The sequence below is a fragment of the Oryctolagus cuniculus genome, chromosome 3 (assembly GCF_964237555.1).
Source record: "Oryctolagus cuniculus chromosome 3, mOryCun1.1, whole genome shotgun sequence".
In the NCBI taxonomy this organism is placed as follows: Eukaryota; Metazoa; Chordata; class Mammalia; order Lagomorpha; family Leporidae; genus Oryctolagus; species Oryctolagus cuniculus.
The window spans coordinates 50,495,918-50,516,642 of NC_091434.1; the positions used below are offsets into that span (position 1 = coordinate 50,495,918).

The 20,725-nt window shown below is 40.5% G+C and overlaps 1 protein-coding gene across 4 annotated transcripts in view; it reads right to left on the reverse strand.

The window, feature by feature from the left end:
* Positions 1-20,725, reverse strand: part of PMS1 (PMS1 homolog 1, mismatch repair system component) — a 118,266-nt gene that overhangs the window by 16,586 nt on the left and 80,955 nt on the right. For all 4 annotated transcript variants that reach the window (XM_008258829.4, XM_051849352.2, XM_002712339.5 and 1 more), the window contains 4 exons: positions 18,300-18,416; positions 6,386-6,508; positions 5,447-5,590; positions 4,387-5,276 (listed from right to left, as the gene is read on the reverse strand). In XM_008258829.4, the coding sequence (XP_008257051.3) occupies positions 4,387-5,276; positions 5,447-5,590; positions 6,386-6,508; positions 18,300-18,416 (1,274 nt within the window). The remainder of the gene's footprint in view (positions 1-4,386; positions 5,277-5,446; positions 5,591-6,385; positions 6,509-18,299; positions 18,417-20,725) is intronic.

Sequence of the window (20,725 nt, forward strand, 5' to 3'; positions counted from 1 at the left end):
ATGGCCGCCGCGGCTGGCGCGCTGCGGCCGGCGCACCGCGCTGATCCGATGGCAGGAGCCAGGAGCCAGGTGCTTTTCCTGGTCTCCCATGCGGGTGCAGGGCCCAAGCACCTGGGCCATCCTCCACTGCACTCCCTGGCCACAGCAGAGAGCTGGCCTGGAAGAGGGGCAACCGGGACAGAATCCGGCGCCCCGACCGGGACTAGAACCCGGTGTGCCGGCGCCGCTAGGCGGAGGATTAGCCTAGTGAGCCGCGGCGCCGGCCAAACACATGATTTTTAATAGTTTATTTCCAACAGGTACTAGAAATGAGTATTTTTAGCTCTTAGGACATTTAAAATTCTAGATTTTTCCTGTGTGGTGGAAAATGAGTTCAAGACAAAGGTCACCATTTGTAATTAATTATAATGTGCAAATTTTTAAATATGGTACTAATCTTTTGCTTTGCTCAAGAAGTCAATTTGATTAGTTTCTTGGGAAATTATAAAAAGTTATGTCTGAAGGAATATTAAGTAAACATTAAGTAAAAACAGCTGCTACCTCTGTACTTAATATTAAGAGATTCTGAAATTGAATGGAAAATATGAATCCTGATTTGATCAGTAGTCGATCTAAATGCTATTTTGAGACTAAAGAGTATACTTTACTTATAAAGCTTATTTGTCATTTTTAGTAACACCCCAATCGCAATTACCCTTAGCTATTTTAAATAGAGATAAATTTATAGTTACCCAAAATGCAAGTTTAAGTTAGCCTGCTCTGAGACCCCAGTGGCTGAGCACATGAGCCAAATCTGGATTCTAATTCTTTCAAAGAAAGTATGAAAAAAGCAAGGTGACCATAAAAATTTAAAAAATCCAGAAAGGAAGAACTAAAAACAGAAGTGTCCTCTACCCCTACAGTCTGTCCTTTACTTTCTTTCTTTTTTTTTTTTAATTTGACAGAGTTAGCAAGAGAGAGAGAGACAGAGAGAAAGGTCTTCCTTCCGTTGGTTCACCCCCGTAATGGTCGCTACGGCCGGAGCTACGCTGATCCAAAGGCAGGAGCCAGGTGCTTCCTCCTGGTCTCCCATTCGGGTGCAGGAGCCCAAGCACCTGGGCCATCCTCCACTGCCTTCCCGGGCCACAGCAGAGAGCTGGACTGGAACAGGAGGAGCCGGGACTAGAACCAGTGTCCATATGGGATGCCGGCGCTGCAGGCGGAGGATTAACCAAGTGAGCCACGGTGCTGGCCCCTGTCCTTTGCTTTCAACAGGCTTAACAGCTGAAAAATTCTGCTCCTAGGCTTGATTCAATGATTATGGCTCAAAAGAACCTTCCAAGTCTGGATCCTACCTTCCTCATCTTTCTTTACTACACTCCCTCCTACCTGTTTTGGTAATAGAGGGCATTTCTTTTCCTTTCTTCCTTAGAGATTTTTTATTTATTTAAAAGGCAGAGTGACGGAAAAGGGAGAAAGTGATCTTCCATCTGCTGATTCATTCTCCACATGCCCACAATGGCTGGGACTCAGGCAGGCTGAAGCCAGGACCTCTTTCGAGGTCCCCCACCTAGGTGACATGGGCCCAAGTACTTTGGCCAGCATCTTCTACTTGCCCAGGCATTATAGCAGGGAGCTGGATCTAAAGAAGAGTGGTCGGGACTTGAACTGCGCTCTGTATGCGATGCTGCATTGCAGGTGGTGATTAAACCTGCTGTGCCATAACGTGCTCCTCCATAGAGGACACCCTTCAGCTCCACCACAACACCACACTCCGCATAGCTTCTGGACCTTCTGCATGCTATTCCTTCTGCACCTGCATGGGAGACCAGTAGGAAGCACCTGGCTCCTGGGTCATCGGCGTGGCACGCCAGCCAGAACACGCCGGCCGTAACGGCCAATTGGGGGTGAACCAACGGAAAAAGGAAGACCTTTCTCTCTGTCTCTCTCTCTCTCACTAACTCTGCCTGTCAAAAAAGGAAGGAAGGAAGGAAGGGGAGGGGGGAAGGGAGGGAGGGAGGGAAGGAAGGAAGGAAGAAGGGAAGGAAGGAGGGAAGGAAGGAAGGGAGGGAAGGAGGGCGAGGAAGGGGAGGGAGGGGAGGGAGGGGAGGAGGGAAGGAGGGAGGGAAGGGAGGGAAGGAGGGAGGGAGGGAGGGAGAGAGGGAGGACGGACACCTACGTGGGAGACCTGGAAGAAGCTCCTATCTCCTGGCTTCAGATTGGCTCAGCCCCAACCACTGTGGCCATTTAGGGAGTGAACCAGCAGATAGAAGATCTCTCTCCCTCCTCCTCTCTCTGTAACTGTGCCTTTCAAATAAATAAAAAATAATTAATTAAAAACATAAAAATCTTTAAGAAAAAAATGCATGGGTTTCAAAACATTTTTGCCCCAAATAAGCATATTTTATTTCTTTCTACATATTTTTTGAAGTACCCTCATGATGTAGTTTATCACCAAATATAAACTTTGGATGATGAATTACATTAATAATTGTTTCCAGGTTTTTGATGCTTTAGGTGACAGTATATAGTTAGGGTGTAATTCTACTCTTTAATTTCCTGATGAGCTAAGTCATCCAAAAATATTTTGTTTATATCATGCATCCCCTAAGTCAATTATAAATACCCACAGTATTGTTTGGGAACATTTATTCAGATCACCTGATATATAATAGCAATTAATATTTTAATCAGAGTTAAATCACATATTTACATATAAAAATTCCCACTACAGTTTCTGAGTTGCCAAGAAATAATAAATTTTAGAAGTAAGCTTTGAGGGTGCCAGCGCTGTGGCTTAGCAGGTAAAGCCTCTGCCTGCAGGGCCAGCATTGCATATGGGTGCCGGTTCAAGTCCCAGCAGCTCCACTTCTAATCCAGCTCTCTGCTATGGCCTGGGAAAGCAGTAGAAGATGGCCCAAGTCCTTGGGACCCTGCACCCATGTGGGAGACCAGGAAGAAGTCCCTGGCTCCTGGCTTTGATATGGCCTAGCTCTGGCCGTTTGAAGCCATTTGAGGAGTGAACAAGCTGATAAAGACTTTTCTGTCTCTCTCTCACTTTCTGTCTCTCTCATTCTGCCTCTCTATAACTCTGTCCTTCAAATAAATAAATAAATCTTTCAAAAAAAAGTAAGCTTTGAGTTATACTGAATATAAACAGTATTTTTTAAAATGATTTATTTATTTATTTGAAAGTCAGAGTTACACAGAGAGAGAAGGAGAGGCAGAGAGAGAGAGCTCTATCTTCCATCTGCTGGTTCACTCCCCAGTTGGCCACAACAGCTGGAGCTGCACAGACCTGAAGCCAGGAACCAGGAGCTTCTTCCGAGTCTCCCACTCGGGTACAGGGGCCCAAGGACTTGGGCCATCTTCTGCTGCTTTCCCAGGCCATCGCAGAGAGCTGGATTGGAAGTGGGGCAGCAGGACTTGAACAAGCTAGTGCCCATATGGGATGCCAGCACTGCAGGTGGTGGCTTTACCCTGCTATGTCACAGCACCGGCCCCTGAATATAAACAGTATTAACACCACTAACTTAATCTACAAAAATGGTAAAATATTTTTCACTGTGTCACCTTTTTTTTAAAAGGGTGTTGGAATTTTCTTTTTCATTTAAAAATTTATTTCCGAAGTGCAAAAAGAGAGAGACAGATAGCCAGAGACATTTCCCATCTACTGGTTCACTTCCCAAACACATGCAACAGCTGGGGCTGGTCCAGGACAAAGCCATGGCTAAAACTAGGAGCCAAGAGCACAATCCAGGTCTCCCACGTGGTGGCAGGAACCCAAATGCTTGAGCCATGACTGCCATCTCCCAGGGTCTGCATTAGCAGAAAACTAGAGAAAGGAACTAGACCCAGGACTTGGAATGGAAGCCAGGTTCTCCAGTGTGGTATGTGGGTATCTTAACTGTAGGCAAACCCAGCTCTTGTGTTATGTATTTTGGAGACCAATTTAAGGATGGGAATAGTCAGGATATTAAAACACAGTACTGTTATTCATGCTATAATGCAAAAGTTTTTTTTTTTTTTTTTTTTTTTTTAAAGTACTGCCAAAGAAAAGTTCTCTAACATGAAACAAAGACAGGACAAAATGGTGGTTTCAACTTGAGATGAAGGATGGAAAACCTTAATAAGAAACTTAATCAGAAAGCAGTTAAGGCTTATACCAAACAAAACAAGACAACTCCCTCTCCAGAGAAATTAAAAACCCTACAAATCCCCAAACAGAAAAAACTCTCAATTAACAAATACATGTGATACCAAGAAAGGTACTCTAGCCAAACCAAAAGGTCTTTTCCATTCTACTTTTCCATAAATAAGTAGTTAAAAAAATTTTTTTCAACCAGTGAGTCATATAGGATGGGAAGAGCTGCACATTCAGGTCACATGCAAGCTCTGGAAACTTACTTCAGTCTTTCCTCTTCACTCAATGTCTTCCACAGTTCTTCAATCTGCACTGTTGCTTCCTCCATACTGGTCTTAGGGTTTTCTGTGAGAAACTGAGGACGGTGATCTTGAACAAAAAGGGCACTTGCTGACATGGGCTTCCTGATTACTCGACTGCTAATTAAATCATAAGCTGTAAGCTGTCCAGTTTTGTTATCTATGACATTTGATTTTTTGTTGGAAGGACCTTCACTGAGCTTCGTTTGTTCAGGGCTTGGATGATTATTATCACTTGCTTTACATGCTGAACTTTCTTGAGGCACTAAAATTTTCACAGGTTCAATATTCTCTCCCATCGAATTCTTAAATGCATTTCCCTTGCTCCAGTCATCTGCACAAATTTCCAAAGACTTCTCAGGAACTGCTTCCTCCTCAAGTCTCCCACTTTCATTTGTATAGATTTTACTGCCATTTTCTGATTGGACGTGCTTTATAGAACCCACAAGACAAGTTTCACCATATCCACTCTGGGCATCTTCCCACGATAAATTATTCACTGGGATTTCTTGGGATGTATTTCTAGTGTTCTTACCAATGCTAGCATTTTCACTACTAAAATGACTATCACAATGGTCACCAACACTTGTCTGCTGATTTAAACCAAGATTAGTTCCTTCACCAGACTCATCATTATATACATCATTTTGAAAAGAAACGGTTGCAGTATCAACATTTGAATGATTATTTCCAGATGATTCCATTTTATTAAAAAGCACATCTGTTTCTGCTGTTTTAGTAACAACCATGTCAGCTAAGGAAACATCTGTTTTATTACTTTCACAAGAATTTGTACTAGGTAGTGGTCCATAACAAGTTGTCATCAGATTTTCAAGAGCAATTAAAACAGATTCCTAAAAACACAAATTAACACATGTTAGAGGAAGTTATGAAAATAATAAGATTTAAATAACAAAAGAGAAAAATATACACACAAGCAAATATTTTTTATATGAAAACAATCAGGATTCTCTAAGTTTACAAATAGCATAAACCAATATAAAAATGATCTGAAAAAAGTTACCTTATTCTGTAATAATACTTGACTTTTATCTGGTGTTAAATTTATATCCACATCAGCTGTAGGAACATCAATTTTCAGAAAGAAAATGGGATACAAACGAGTAGATTCCTTTAGACACTTCAGAGTGTAATACTGTCGGATTAACTGGAAATAGATGTTATAAATAAAAGACAAAAATACCATGTAAATACAGTAATTCCAACATTAAAATATTACAAAAAGGAGCAAAGTCAAGTAAGAAACTGAGTAGATGTGGCCACTTCTGAGAAAAGCAAAAGCTAAGCTGTAATAATATTCATCTGAAGGGCCTGCACATGCACTTCAACTGGCTTCATGGCTAAAAATCACTCTGCTACTCTCAAGCTCTGTGGTGTAGAAAGTCAATTAACATTTTTAAAAAAGGATTTATTTATTTGAAAGTCAGAGTTACAGAGAGACGGGGCGTGGGGGGGGGGGCAGAGAATCTTCCACTGCTGGTTCACTCTTCAGATGGCTGCAATGGCCAGTGCCCAGGCAGAAGCCAGGAGCTTCATTAGGGTCTCCCACGTGTGTGGCAGGAGCCACACACTTGGGCCATCCTCTGCTTCTTTTCCTAGGCCATCAGCAGGGAGAGAGATCAGAGGCGGAGCAGCCGGGACTTGAACTGGTGCCCATATGGGATATGGTTGTTGCAGGTAGTGGCTTTATCCACTACACCACAACGCCAGCCCCGCCATTTAACATTTGTTCTGTCACTACAAACGAGGATAATAATGCATCACACAATTGTTATGAAGAGTGAGACATTACATGTAATTTATTAAGCACAATGCTTAATAAATGATATTGTGTATCCTTTCCTTATTTTAGAGCAAATTCTTAGAAGTACTTCTTGTAACAATTAGCAAACTTAGTTTTTAATTTTTGACTCAAGTGATACTTTTTTCTAAAAAAGATTACCTTTAATATGTCTTTTTGATGTATTGGTCGACTGTTTATAAAGATGAAACTCCTTTCTGGAGTTGAAAGACTTGTCAAAGAGTGGTCTGCATCACGCTTTGGAAGAAATCCACTTAGAGAGACCTACAATTATAACAAATAGTGACACAGTATGCAATGTCAGCACTGTGGTTCCATAAGTCTGGCTACAGAATGATATTTTTTTAAAAAAAGAACAGATTTTCATCTTAAGGCTAAAAGGCCATATACTTCCTGATAACCATGTCTTAAGCATTAACCCAAAATAAAATAGTCAAGCATGCTAAATTGTTCTCTGCCTCTAATGCTCTTTTTTTGCAACTCTAAGGAAAAATTAGCATTCATGAAACCTTCATAAAAGGTCAGGCTTTCAAATATTTAACGGTCACAGGAAAAATAGCATTGGCTCTCTGTACTACTGTACAGTCTATGTTTTAAAAATTTCTTTCCTCACATTGTGACTTGTCTCTGGCTGTTTGTCCTCTTCTCTTTAACCATTTTTTCCAACAGAAAAGTGGCTCTTTCTGTATTCATTTTTAATATAGTTTAAAGCCAATTTCATTGGGTTTTCATTTCTGAGTTAAATAAATCTTTTTTTACTCTTTGAATTAACTTCATCAGTGCTAAATAATGGCTGTAGTTGTACTTTATCTTCCATTAAAAAAAAAAAAAAAAAAAGATTTGAAAGGCAGTAACAGAGCAGGGAAGATAGAGATCTTCTGATTCACTTCCCCCAAATGTCTGCAATAGCCAGGGCTGACCCAGGCCAAAGCCAGGAGCCAGGAACTACTTGCTTCTGTATATCCCACGTGGATGGGAAGGATCCAGGCACTTGAGACATCATCTGCTGTCCCCAGGTAATGTGGCAGGATTAGAAGCTGGGATCCCAACCTGGCACTCTGATATGGGATGCAAGCTATCTCAAGTAGTTGCTTAACTTGCTATGCCACAAAGCCTGTTTAATTTTCATTTTTATTTTTTAGAGTACTTCACAAAAATTTTATTAATCAATTATATACTATGGTTTTCCATTTTATAACTGTGTGAATAGAAGGGGGAAAATGAAGCATACCAGAAAAGATAACCAGAGAGAGGACAGCTATTTAAGGGAGAGAAGACAGGGCACGTGCTCCTTCTTTAACCTTTAGCTAATTAACACAGCTAGAGACAGTACGGAGAACTATTAGAAACACAGGACAGAATTAAACTGGTAGGATCTGAATCCTACCTCCTTTTATAGGACTTGGTCAAGTTATTTAAAATATAGTTCTATAATCACTTATCTGAAACAATGGAACTAGAGATATTATTAATCTGCTAAATGTTAATAATAAAAATTTAGCTTAGGTTAAGCAAGTCAGTCAGTGGGGGTGCTATTTTTAGTTAAGCAGACTCCATGAGGCTCCTTACCAACATAGCCTGTAGGCTGCCACCTATGTCTATGGTTATCCTGTCCTTGGAAATAAGTGTTTAAGGAGACACATTACCAATTTTAGAACACTAAGTGCATTACTGACACACTGCCAAATTGAAAAAACAAATTAATAAATCTGGATAATCCATTACAAAATGATACTGCTTAATTAACTGTAAAACTTCACAGCATTTATAAATGGTTGTATAATTTACCAGGTAACATGAGACTCTTCTAGAAGCACCTGCTGGGCATCAGGGAGAGCCTGTTTAGCTTCTGAAAGACTTAGTGGGTTTGTGGATAGAATGAAAAAAAAAAAAAAAGCTGCCCTGAGTAGAGTAAGAATAAAGAAAAAATACCTATCACTGATTTCCTTTCACATTATCTGGTTGAACACTGTCTAACTACTATTGCAGATATTCAGCTTTCAGAATGTTTAAGGATAATTTTTAAGAACTAATAAACTATTTAAATTTCATAGAAAACTAAAACAAAAATCAGCTTATAAAATGCTAGAAAAGTAAAAATCCATCTAGTTCTTGGAAAAAAAAATAAAAGCCCAAATCAGTGCAACAAAATAAAAAAATGAGAAGGATCTTACAAAATGCTATAACCAAGTGAGTATTCCTCAACTTAAAAAGCAAAACAAAAAATAATGACAAAATACAAACGAACACCTCTCCCCTGACTGCTTCCAACTATGGGTCCCTCTCTGTCCTCTCTTTATATTCAACCCCCTTTACAACAGGCGTCTACTCTAATGAGGAACTCCAGTGGACACTAGGTACTCTTATTTGACTCTGCAGCCCCTAATGCCAACAACTCTCCTTTGGGCAGTATTCCACTGCATGAATTTGTTTCAACTTTCTCTTTTGGTCTGTCTACTTCCTGACAATTCCTCCCCAATCTGCTTTGTTGGTTTTTCTTACTGCCTATAAATGATGACAGCCCCTTTGAGTTCCATTATCAGGCTCTTTTCCCTTGCTTTCTAGTTACTCCCCAAGTAATTTCATTCACATCTTTAGTTTCAGCAACTACCCATAGGCTAGTGATGCTAAGATACAGACATTATAGTCTCCATTTCTTATACTCCTAAGTGCTTTACTATCTTCAACCGGCTGTCAGAAAAAAATATTCCCAATCCTTCCACATTAAAAATTTGATAAAATATTTCATTCCACTTCTACCCAAATGGCTCCTCCTGTCCTCCTTTCTCATGATAAAGTTCCCTGCCATCTCCCTAGTCTGCCAAATCCATCTCCACTTCTCTACCCCAACTACACTGAGGAAACCTTGAGAAGTCTGCCAACACTCACCTGTTTCCTCTTTTGATAAAGCTCCGTAACAGCATGGAATTACATTTCTAAAGTAATAACTTAAATACTCTGGTCAGAATAATGGGATGCATTTAGGTGGAATTTCTCTTCTTCCCCACCCCAACTGCAAACTACGTTATCAGTGATATAAACAAAACTAGTTTTTTGGTTTTTTTACATTTATTTCTTTATTTGAAAGAGTTACAGAAAGAGAGGGGGAGAGACACAGAGAGAAAGAGATCTTCCATCTGTTGGTGTACTCCCCAAGTGGCTGCAACAGAGAGGGTTGAGCCAGGCCAAAGCCAGAAGCCAGGAGCTTAATCTGGGTCTCCTACATGGATGGCAAGGACCCAAACACTTGGTTCCCAGGGCATTAGCAGGGAGGTGGATCAGAAGTGGAGCAACAGGACACGAACTGGTACCTGTGCAGGATGCCACTGTCACAGGCAGGTAGCTTTACTCACCACGCCACAATTCTGGCCTTGACAAAACCAATTTTAAGAATATTTTCAAAATTCTGGTAGCCATAGTAGGACAAACAATGATGGTATGGATGCAAAACATATAATAGATGGCTAAAGCCAACAGTACTACAATTAGAAATAACATGTGTCACTTGGGCATTAAGTTCTGGTTTGGAAATAAGAACAGAAAACACTCCCTAAGGGGTGGGAGACTGAAATAGGGGGATGACATAGTACCTCCTCTCCCCTCCCCCCCCCAATAAATAAAATTGTTATCATTGTCTGGAGCTATATGCCAGGATCACAAGAAAGAATACAAACAACTCCAAAAGCAAGTACAAGGTTAAGCCAAGTTGACTAGGAAAAGGTGTCTGGAAAATCCTGGCAGGATGAGAGGCATGAACTACTTATGTGAACCAGTAGCTACATTAATAAACCAGTAATACCTGGTTTTGAATTGAGGTTGGGGGCAGGGTGTTTCTACCAAGCTGCGAGAAGGGAAGGAAGAAGGGAAGGTGGGGACAGGAGAAATAAAAAAAAAAAAAAAAAACAAAGCAAGCCTGTATCAAAGATGATTGTGCAAATCATAACTTTGGAGCATATAAAATTGCAGCAAAGAGAGCCCAGCACCTGCACCAGGTAGATATCTCTTGTCCCAGTTAAGAGCATAGTTCTTACAGGACCAGGGCAGACTTTGCCTCCCTCTGACAGAGATACATTAATTCCGAAGTTTGGTGTGTCCAGGGAAAAAAACTGGCCGGGCTGTAACTGCTCAGCCTGTCCAGGTTCATCTTAAAGACCCTTCTTTCTCTTTTCCCCATCAGAGGCAAGCAGAAAGTACTAAGAGGCACAACATACAATCTCCAGGTACGAGGACTCTGAAAGCCAAGCAAGAGTCCCTACGACACTCCAATTCTAGGAGTTCAAAATCCAAATGGAGAATGGAGACCAGTACAGGATCTTTGCCTCATTAATGGGGCAGTGGTGCCCATACATGCTGTGCTTCTAATCCCTATACCTGCTATCTTGCTGACTGCTACACCGTCTCACTTCTGAATTCTTTCTTGCTAAGAGTCCCTTAGCCACACTCGAGCAGGAGGAGCATCTTACCAGAGGCCTAGGCCCACTTCCTCTCAAGCCCTACCTAGGCCCTTCGGACTCTGGCTTCCTGATCTGTCCAGGGACTGCTCATCGGCCCCTCTCCTTCATCGCAAAGGTCAGGAAGTGTGTATTTGGGGGGAGGGGGAGGGGGAGGGGGAGGGGGAGGCATGTTGCATCTGTGTAGCAGCCAAGGCCCAGCACCTGGTCTCAGCTGGCCCTCCTCTTTAGTAACCATGTTGAAAAGACACTAGCAAGAACTTGTCATAACAGGGTTCATTTTAAACTTTCTTCTTTTTTTTTTTTTTTTTTAAACCACTGACCTCATGCCGTGCAGAACTGTGTTTTCCAACATCCTTTCTAAGTTTTCTCCCAGATTGGCTGCTCTGACTCAAAGAGTTCACATTTTCTCACTTTTTAAATTTCCTGTTTTCCAATCATCAATATATGCCTTATAAAATCACAGAGCTCTCTGTCACTGCCCTAAAAAGTATAAAGGTCTGTAAAGCCCTGCTATTCTTCCTAAGATGCTACACTTTGAGTTGTTATTGTAATCACAACTAGTCTAAATCTTTTGCCATCCACAATGTGATTCTCAAAAATATTTATGTGTGTCTTTTAAGAAAGCATTGTTGGTACTATTCTTAAATGTTTTGTTTTCTAAGCTAAACATTTTTCCCAAGACTCCTAGGGTTTGCAACACTTTGATGAAAATTAATTGTGTAAAAATAATTTACCTAGTTCCTACCTGGATTCAAAAACTGCTTTAACACTTTCAAAATTCAAAAACTGCTTTAAAGTAACCACGGGTTAAAATTCTTTTTTTTTTTTTTAATGTATTTATCTATCTGAAAGGCAAAGTCACAGAAAGACAGGAGGAGAGAGAGAGAAAGAGACAGATCCTGTATCCACCGGTTCACTCCCCAAATGGCTGCAATGATCAGGGCTGGGCCGATCCAAAGCCAGGAGCCAGGAGCTTCTTCTGTATCTCCCACATAGGTGCAGGGGCCCAAGCTATGCCATAGCACTGGCCCCAAAATTCTGTAAATTCTTTTAAAGGATATTTTTCTCTTAATTTAGAGGCATTGAGGATTATTTAGGAGGATGTTTGTGGAAGATGAATGCTGTGCAAAAGTAGTTTGGATGATGCAGACAAATTATTTTTAAAATTAGTCCTTCTAAAAGATAGCAGGATTACTTGATTTTTCTACCCCTTTGTAACTTGATGTATTCAACTGTCCTGAGTGCTGGGCTCATGCTGAAATCATGTGCTCATCTTTTTCAATCAAGATTTTTCTGTGTTTTCTAACTGACCTAAGTAAGAAAGTTTTATATATCTCAGGGAAGCTGTATGTGTTTTCTGTTGCTTTTATTGAGTTTTATTGCTTTAAAAATTTGAATCTTAAAGGAGTTAACTATTTTAACTCTGATTAGATCTACTCCACAGCTTTGATTAAAATGCTCAGGTTTAACTTACTTTGATCAAATGGTTTCAACCTCTGACAATTCTTTTACATTTAAAGCTCTGAAATTGAGTCTTTGACATTGAGGCTTCCAGACGGATCCCGCGAACTCTCACAAGAGGAGGCTGGCAATTGGGAGAGACAGTAACTGCCTTGCACTTTGTGTTATCCAGGATTAAACAGGAAGAAGCCATCGAACTCCAGGCAGACATAGTAACTGCCTTATGCTTTGTGTTATCCAGGATTAAACAAGAAGCCCTCACACTTCAGAAAATGCCCATGAGGAAATCCATATTCTACCTGGGACCCTTAGACTGTCCCTCAGAAGAATACCCTGAAGCTGTCCCTCAACGAGGCCCCTTTTCAGCATGAAGCAGCCAGAGTGTTCATTGCCCCCATATCCCTAACAGCAGTGAGGGTCAACTCTCCCGGGGAAGGGAATGTGAGAAGGCAGATGGGCTAACAGGCAGTTATGTAAGTCCAGGTCAGAATGCAAAAAAGGAGAAATCTCTTTAACAGGGTACAAAATGCTTGCTCCACCCCAAAAGCTTAGCAAGATGAAAGCACCGAATCTAGCTCCTGAGTTTCCAGTTCCACAAGAATAGCAAGGAAGTAGTGGTTCTACCCTTCTTCTGGTTTATCAGAAGAACAGAAAGGAGAAGTCACAATCACACCTTTCTGATGGCTTTTTGTTTTATCATGAACAAGCTACACAGGATAGAGAAGATTGCAGATCTGGCCTTTTGATGGGTTTTGCCCCACCTGCTGACTGACTGTTAGCTGTGTTGTTTTTTAGCCCCTAAAATTGTGCTTTGAAAATTCCACTTCCATTGGTTTCTTAGGTCTGCCTCTCTCGGAGTCCCCCTCCTGGCTGCAGCAGCAGGCGGTCTCTGACTTAAATAAATGTTGCTTGGCATTAAAAAAAAAAAAAAAAAAAAAAAAAAAAAAAAAAAAAAAAGGGCAGCATATGAGAGAATTTTCTCTTGGGAAAACAGAAATGATAGAGCAACATGAAAAGACTTTGAAATTAGTATATGCAACACACTTTTTAAAAAGTAAATAAAAGGTGCCAGTTCAAGTCCCAGCTGCTGCTCCACTTCTGATCCAGCTCCCTGCTAATGAGCCTGGGAAGGCAGCAGAGGATGGCCCAAGTCCTTAGGCCCCAGCACCCATGTGGGAGACCCGGAAAGCTCCTGGCTCCTGATTTCAGCTCAGTTCCAGCCCTTATGGCCATTTAAAGAGTGAACCAGTGGACAGAAGACCTCTCTCTCTGTGTCTACCTCTCTCTGTAATTCTGTCAAATAAATAAAATAAATCTTTTTTTAAAAAAGAAAAATGGCATCCATTAAAAACAGAAGGTAAATAAAAATCAGTAGTTAGAAATAAAGTTTAGAAGAAACATAAAACAAAAGAAACATGAAAATAAATAAATCCTGAATCCTGGAAAACAAAACACAGTTCTGGGAATAAAAAATCCATAATTAACTGAGAACTTAGTATGGAATATTGCACAGAAAAAAGTATCAAAAGAGAACACAGATGTCAACAAGGATAATTTCGTGAACCACAACAAGCTAACGAAGTTGCACTGAGAAAAGCCTAACAATTGTCACCACAATAATGGCCCAGTTGAGACCACCATCCACAATTAAAAGACTGGTCACATGCAGAGTTACTATTGACGAGAGAGAGAGAGAGAGAGAGAGAGAGCGAGCGAGCTGACTCTCTCTCTCTGTAACTCTGCTTTCCAAATAAATAAATAAATCTAAAAAAAAAAAAAAAAGAAGAAGAAGAAGAAGAAAGAAAATAAGACTGTTTTTGGCCAGGGAGGAAAAGAGGCTCAAAGAAATCTTAATAAAGGACAAAATCTCCAACCACACAAGCCCAGAAAGCATGGAGCAGTGATGGGTAGCTGGTGGCAAACAAAGTATCACAAATGTTTAGTCACATGGTACAAGGTTCTGGTTAGATGATCACTTTCACCAGAGAGACACTCAAAAATTTCATTATCATTTTGACAGTCTATGGAACTGGAACACCAACTTATGCTTTCCAAACTCCCCTATTCTTCCATACAAAACAACCACATGAAGATGCAGTGAAAATTCTGGTATATATGATAGATTACCAGAAGTCCTTGTTCAATTACATCTTGAGTAAAATTTTTTAAAGAAATCAACAGGCAAGCATAGAGCTAACAACACAATAAACAGATTAGAAGAAAAAAATTCCCAACTGCAGGACTGCCTCATGTGACAGTCCCATCCACAAATGAAATCATAACCAGCCAAGGTCTGGATCAGTGCTTTTTTTCATACTTGAGTGTATATCTGGAGACCTTGTTAAAATGCATATTCTACTTTAGGGGATCTGCAACAAGAACCAAGATTCCTTATTTCTAACAAGTTTCCAGCAGATGTCAAGAGTACTTATCTTTAGAACAAATGATGATAGCTATAGTATCTTGAACATGATGATGACACATAGGTAACAAAGTCTCACGAAGCTTTGGGGAACCCAGGAGAATTTAGATAGTATCCTTACCAGCCTACATCAGTCATCATAATCAATCTAAGATAGCACTGGAGTGTGTCAACACTACTAAACAATTCCTTTGGGAGCTCTGAAATACAGGACCCATGTCAGATAGCAGTCATGTTCCAGGCACTGTAATGGGCCACTAAGACAAGCCTGAGTCATTCCTCAGGTACAGAATTCTAAGTATTAACTGAACACAAGCTCCCACCCACAACTCTAATAAAATGGCAATAAATAATTAAAAGAACTCAATACTGCCAAGAGAATGGGAGGGGAATTATGAGCAGAAGAGATTTAAACAATTTATGGGAAAGAGGAAGAGCAGAATAGAGAAGTCAACTGCCCAGCAGAACTGCAGAGAAACTTCAGACTTTAAGTAAGCAAAGAACAAATGGACTGTTCTTTAAAGAAACTGAAAAAGGACAATGTGCCATGAACTAACTACAATTAATCTAACTTTATGCCAAAGCCAATAAAGGAAGAGGAAAAAAAGAAATGGAAGGGAGGGAGGGAGAAGAACTGAATTTGCTGAGAAGTACACAAAAAGTAAGGGCAAAATGTGCAGAGGAATCTGCACCTCATCAGGACACCTGTGATTCTCCCAGATTCCGGGAAAATGACTAGGATCTAGAGTATTCTGCACTCAAGTGTAACCCAACAGTTACTAAGCCTAGCCACAAACACTGCTCCTGATGAGATTTCCTATTCACAGGGACACCTAAGAATTTAGAGGGTTCAGGAAAAAGAGTAGGCAAGTGAAATAAAACTGACTCCCAAGGAAATAAAAATTATATGAGGAACAAAAAATTTTATTTATTTTTTATTTTATTTGAGAGTTAGAGTTACAGACAGTGAGAGGGAGAGACAAAAAGGTCTTCCTTGTGTTGGTTCACTCCCCAAATGGCTGCAATGGCCAGAGCTGCTCCGATCCAAAGCCAGGAGCCAGGTGCTTCTTCCTGGTCTCCCATGTGGGTACAGGGGCCCAAGCAGTTGGGCCATCTTCTACTGCTTTCCCAGGCTATACCAGAGAGTTGGACTGGAAGAGGGGCAGCTGGGACTAGAACCGGTGCCCATATATGGGATGCCAGTGCTGCAGACAGAGGATAAACCTACTGCACCTGCCCTGAACAAAAAATTTTAAAACAAAACCTTAATACCTTATAGAAATTTAAGGTTTTATATCTATACAACAATAAGAAATTATTAAAAGTAGTAAGATTTAAAAATGAAAATTAAACAAACAAAACAAAACAAAAAAATCAATAAAAGTGCTAAAAGATAACAATAGGTGAGATCTTCCAAACTTACAGGAAAAAAATAAAAGATGGAAAATGTGAAAGAAAAAGAAAAAAGCAGGAAGAGAAAAACAGTAAGAGGAGGTCTTAACTGAGAGTTTCAAAAAGAACCAGAAATTACCAAAATGATAATGGATGGAAGCACATAACACAAGGCTAAGAAAGAAATAAATCTTCAGATTCAAAAAGTCCATTTCAACTGCTCAGCACAATAAGAAAAAAAACGAGTAGTAAAAGACATACACTTAAATACGTCCTTGTAAAATTTAACAAAGAAGGAAATATCCTAAGCACTTTAAGATAGAAAAAGCACATCACCTGGAAAGGGAGAACTGGTATACATCAAACTTCTCATCAGCAACAATGGATGGTCAAAAATATTCAGTTTTCAAAATTCTAAAGAAAAAATATTTTTAATCTAGAATTCTATATATACCAGAATATCAACAGAGAAAAATGCAAAATAAAGTCAATTCTCAGGCATGAAAATTTACCTCTCCTGTCTCCTTTCTGTGGAAGTTACTTAAAGATGTACCTCAGCAAAATCAGAAGGAATGCCAAGAAAAGAAGGTACAGGGTAGGAAGAGAGTTGTGCAGATGGCCTGAAATGTAACCAATCCAAATAAGAAATAAGTGAGCTCTCCTTCTTTTCTTCTCTCTCTCTCTCTTTTTTTTTTTTTTAGCTAGAGATAGGGAGAGACAGAGAGAGAGATCTTCCATCTACTGGTTCACTCCTCAGATGATTGCGAGAACCAGGGTTGGCAAGAAGCCAGGAGCCAGGAGCTTCTTCCAGGCCTCCCTTGAGAGTAGCAGAGGCCCAGGGACTTGGGTCATCCTCCACTGCTTTCTCAGATCATTAGCAGGGAGCTGGATCAAAGTGGAGAGCCAGGACTCGAACCAGCACCCATTTTGGATGCCAGCACTTCAGGCAATAACAACCTGTTGAACCAAAGTGCAGGCCCAAAATAAGTGACTTCTAAAAAAATGACTTCAAAGAGTCAGAATGGAATGGATTACCAGCTACGAAGAACAGCTATAAGAGTGGATGTTACTGTTGACTTGAAGAAAACTTCATTTAAAAAAAAGAAAAACTTTCAGAAACTCCAGAATATGCAATTCATAAGACAGTTCACACAGAAAGTAAAGAAAAGCATGATAAATTGTGAGCAACTGAAGGGAGTAATGAGAGAATCCATTTAATTGGGACACTAAGAATATTCTCATCTGAATGGCATAGTCCTTAGAGAGGAAATGAAACCCTAGCACAATAAGGGACTCTGCCAGGAAGACTATTTATAGTGACAATAAGGTATATTCCCTACACATTTCAAACTTATTGTGCTTATAGTACAGACAGAAGGGCAAGTAAAAAAGGGGGAACATCATACAGAATTATATGGAGTTAAAAACTGCTGTCTAAAGCTGAATGCTCAACAAAAGAAAATTTGACTACATATTTAAGAAAGGGGGAAAAAAGAGCAAGCCGAATTCTTTCCCTTCATACAGGAAAGTAAAGAGATGAGATACTACCTTGAAAATTATTTTTTGGGGCCGGTGCTGTAGTACAGAGGGTTAACGCCCTGGCCTTCAGCACCAGCATCCCATATGGGTGCCGGTTAGAGTGCCAGCTGCTCCACTTCCAATCCAGCTCCCTGCTAATGCCCTGGGAAAGCAGTGGAGGATGACCCAAGTGCTTGGGTCCCTGTACTCCCATGAGAGATATGGAAGAAGCTCCTGACTTCTGGCTTCAGATCAGCGCAGCTCCAGCCACTGTAGCCATTTGGGGAGTGAATCAGCAGATGGAAGACCTCTCTCTGTCTCTATGTCTCTGTGTAATTCTGCCTTTCAAATAAAATAAATCTTTTTTTAAAAAAAAGACAATTACTTTAAAAAAAATCAATGGGAGGGCATCTGGTGCAGTTAGGAAAATTTTGGGGATGATTGTATCATGGCCATATCAATCTATCTAGATGAGCTCCTGGCTTTCGACTGTCCCAGCATTGGCTGCTGTGAGAACCTGGCAGATAGGGTATGTCTATCAGTCTGTTTGTATCTTTCAAATAAAAAGATAAATTAAAAAAAAATCTAAATCAATATAAACAACAAATAGAAAAGACAGAAAGAGAAACAGGGTAGGAGAAGGAGGTTTTATATAAGCTCAGTATGTATTTTCTTTTTAATCAGATATACATATCTGCTATAAATGTAGAAAAGAAAAACATCTTACCATTCCTAGCCCCCAGAAAGGAAACATTTTGACTGTTTCACTGGTGAAGCAGAATTTTGAAAGGATGGTTGTGTTGCATACCTGAGATTCTTCAGAGCAGCACTGAAAGGATTCCATGTTGCCCATAACAGCAGTCCCCAGAACTGACATGAGAGCCATCTTATGGTCTGATACTTTAGTTTTTTGCCAAACGACTGCCTACGGACAAAATAACAAAGACAACCTTTAATACAACTTAGATCCACTTAAGCATCCATCCTCAGCTTATGTTTTCAATATCATTTAGAAGAGATTCATGACCTATTATGTCTACAGAATAAACTCTAGTTCTGAATTTCTGAAGCTGTGTATGTCTCAGTGTACAGTCTATCTAGCTTCCTTTCACCTCAGTTTTCTCCTCTCTACATGATGACTTGTTCTTTCTCAAGGTTGTTGGAAGGTGAAAATACATACCAATGCATATAGGCCTGTCCCAATATAAAAGGGTTTTAATAAATATTAAGTCTCTGCTCACCTCGTAGCCTAACCTTCAAAGCACACACTTCATTATATATATAAAATTAAACAGTTACTCGAAGTAAAGTATTACTATCGTATGCTACAGGATTTATGCAAAATCGAATGGGTATAAAATGTTTGGCAAAGCAAGCTTTAATTATCTTTATAATTATGTTTTTATATCCAAATATTTATAAAATGTTGACCACCTCATAAGCATAAAAGCTGAGTGGCCTGGGTTTTTTTTCACTGCATAAATGTAGTAGAGAACATTTAAGAGACTCATAGTTCAGACAGACTGGACCAAAGTGGCTGTGAAGTAAATGATCAGGCTTGACACAGTGTTTCCTCACTGTTTTAACAAGGTCCAATTACAGCCAAATCATTACAGAAATCATTAGAATACTTGCTGTTAGCCAAAAGGCTAAGAAGAGATAGAAATCATGAGAACAGAAACCACTCCTGCATTCAGCAAATATTCACTCAGGAATACCAATATTTAAGGGGCAAGCAAAGGAACAAAAGGGACTGAACAAGGGCCAGCATTGTGGCGTAATGGGTAAAGCCACTGCCTGTGATGCCAGCATCCCATATGGGCGCTGGTTGGAGTCCCAGCTGACCCGCTTCTGATCCAGCTCCCAACTAATGCTCCTGGGAGAGCAGCAAAGGAGGCCCAATTGCTTGGGCCCCTGCACCCATGTGGGCGACCCAGATGGAGTTCCATGTTCTTGGCTTTGGCCTGACCCAGCCCCAGCCATGGCAGCCATTTGGGGAGTGAACCAGTGGATAGAAGACTTCTCTCTCTGCAATTCTGCTTTCAAATAAATAAAATAAATTTATTTATTTATTTATTTTCAAAAAGGGGGACTTGACATGAGTAGCCAGAGAGGTGGGAAGAGCAGGGGGACAGTGCTCTGTACAAAACAAAATTTTATTTTGTTTTGTTTTAAAGAAATAAGTAAACATATGTGGTCAATGCTGAGAAAGCAGTATAAGAACACAGAGGTGGGTACAGGACTTAGAAGGCAAGAGGGCAGGAGCAGTTTTTGAGAAGTAAACTGAGCCACACTGCAGGGTTTCGAAAGTGACTACAGGGAGGATACAGAAGAGTGAACCTAGACACCTCATCAGGAAGTCTGGGCGGGAAGGGCAATCAGACGGGAGGCAGGGATATGGACACACTTGACTAGGAAATAGTGAGGCAAGAACAGTAGCTGTAGGAGCCCTGCAGGCTAAATGGCGGGAGGCTGGGCATATCCTTCGTTCTCATTTCCTTCTGTAGCTGAAAGAGGTCTTCTGTCGGAAGTCAAAATACAGTGATCTAGGTATATAAGGATTGTGAAGAAGATTTGAAATCGTCCCTGTAGGATACTGAAAAAATAAAGAAATGAAGGAATTGCCAGCTAACACCCAGTTGAGGTGGACTTTCATTGTCTACATAGGTGAGAAGAGTCCAGAAAGGCAATACCTGTACCAAAAAAAAATTTTTTTTCAGTGAACTAAGCTGATAAAGCTAATAAAATTCTGCTTCCCTTCCACATGTGTGAATTTGACAATCAATGAAAAGATTCTGCAGTTGTCTCTGTAAAGTCTAAAAGAGAGGTGAGAAAGAGAAAGGAAGATGGGACAAGAGGAGACCAGATCAAAGAAGTCAGCCTAAAGGAAATCTGTAACAACAACCAGGAACCTAAATAGGAAAAGAAAAGTACTAATGATATTATGTACATTAAGATGAAATATGGGGGCCGGCGCTGTGGCATAGTGGGTAAAACTGCCACCTGCAGTGCCGGCATCCCATACGGGCACCAGTTCACATGTTCCGGCTATTCCACTTCCAATGCAGCTCTCTGGTATGGCCTGGGAAAGCAGTGGAAAATGTCCTTGGGCCCCTGCACCCACGTGGGAGATCCGGAAGAAGCTCCTGGCTCTTGGCTTCAGATCAGCCCAGCTCCAGCGGTTGCAGCAATTTGGGGAGTGATACAGTAGATGGAGGATTTCTCTCTCTCTCT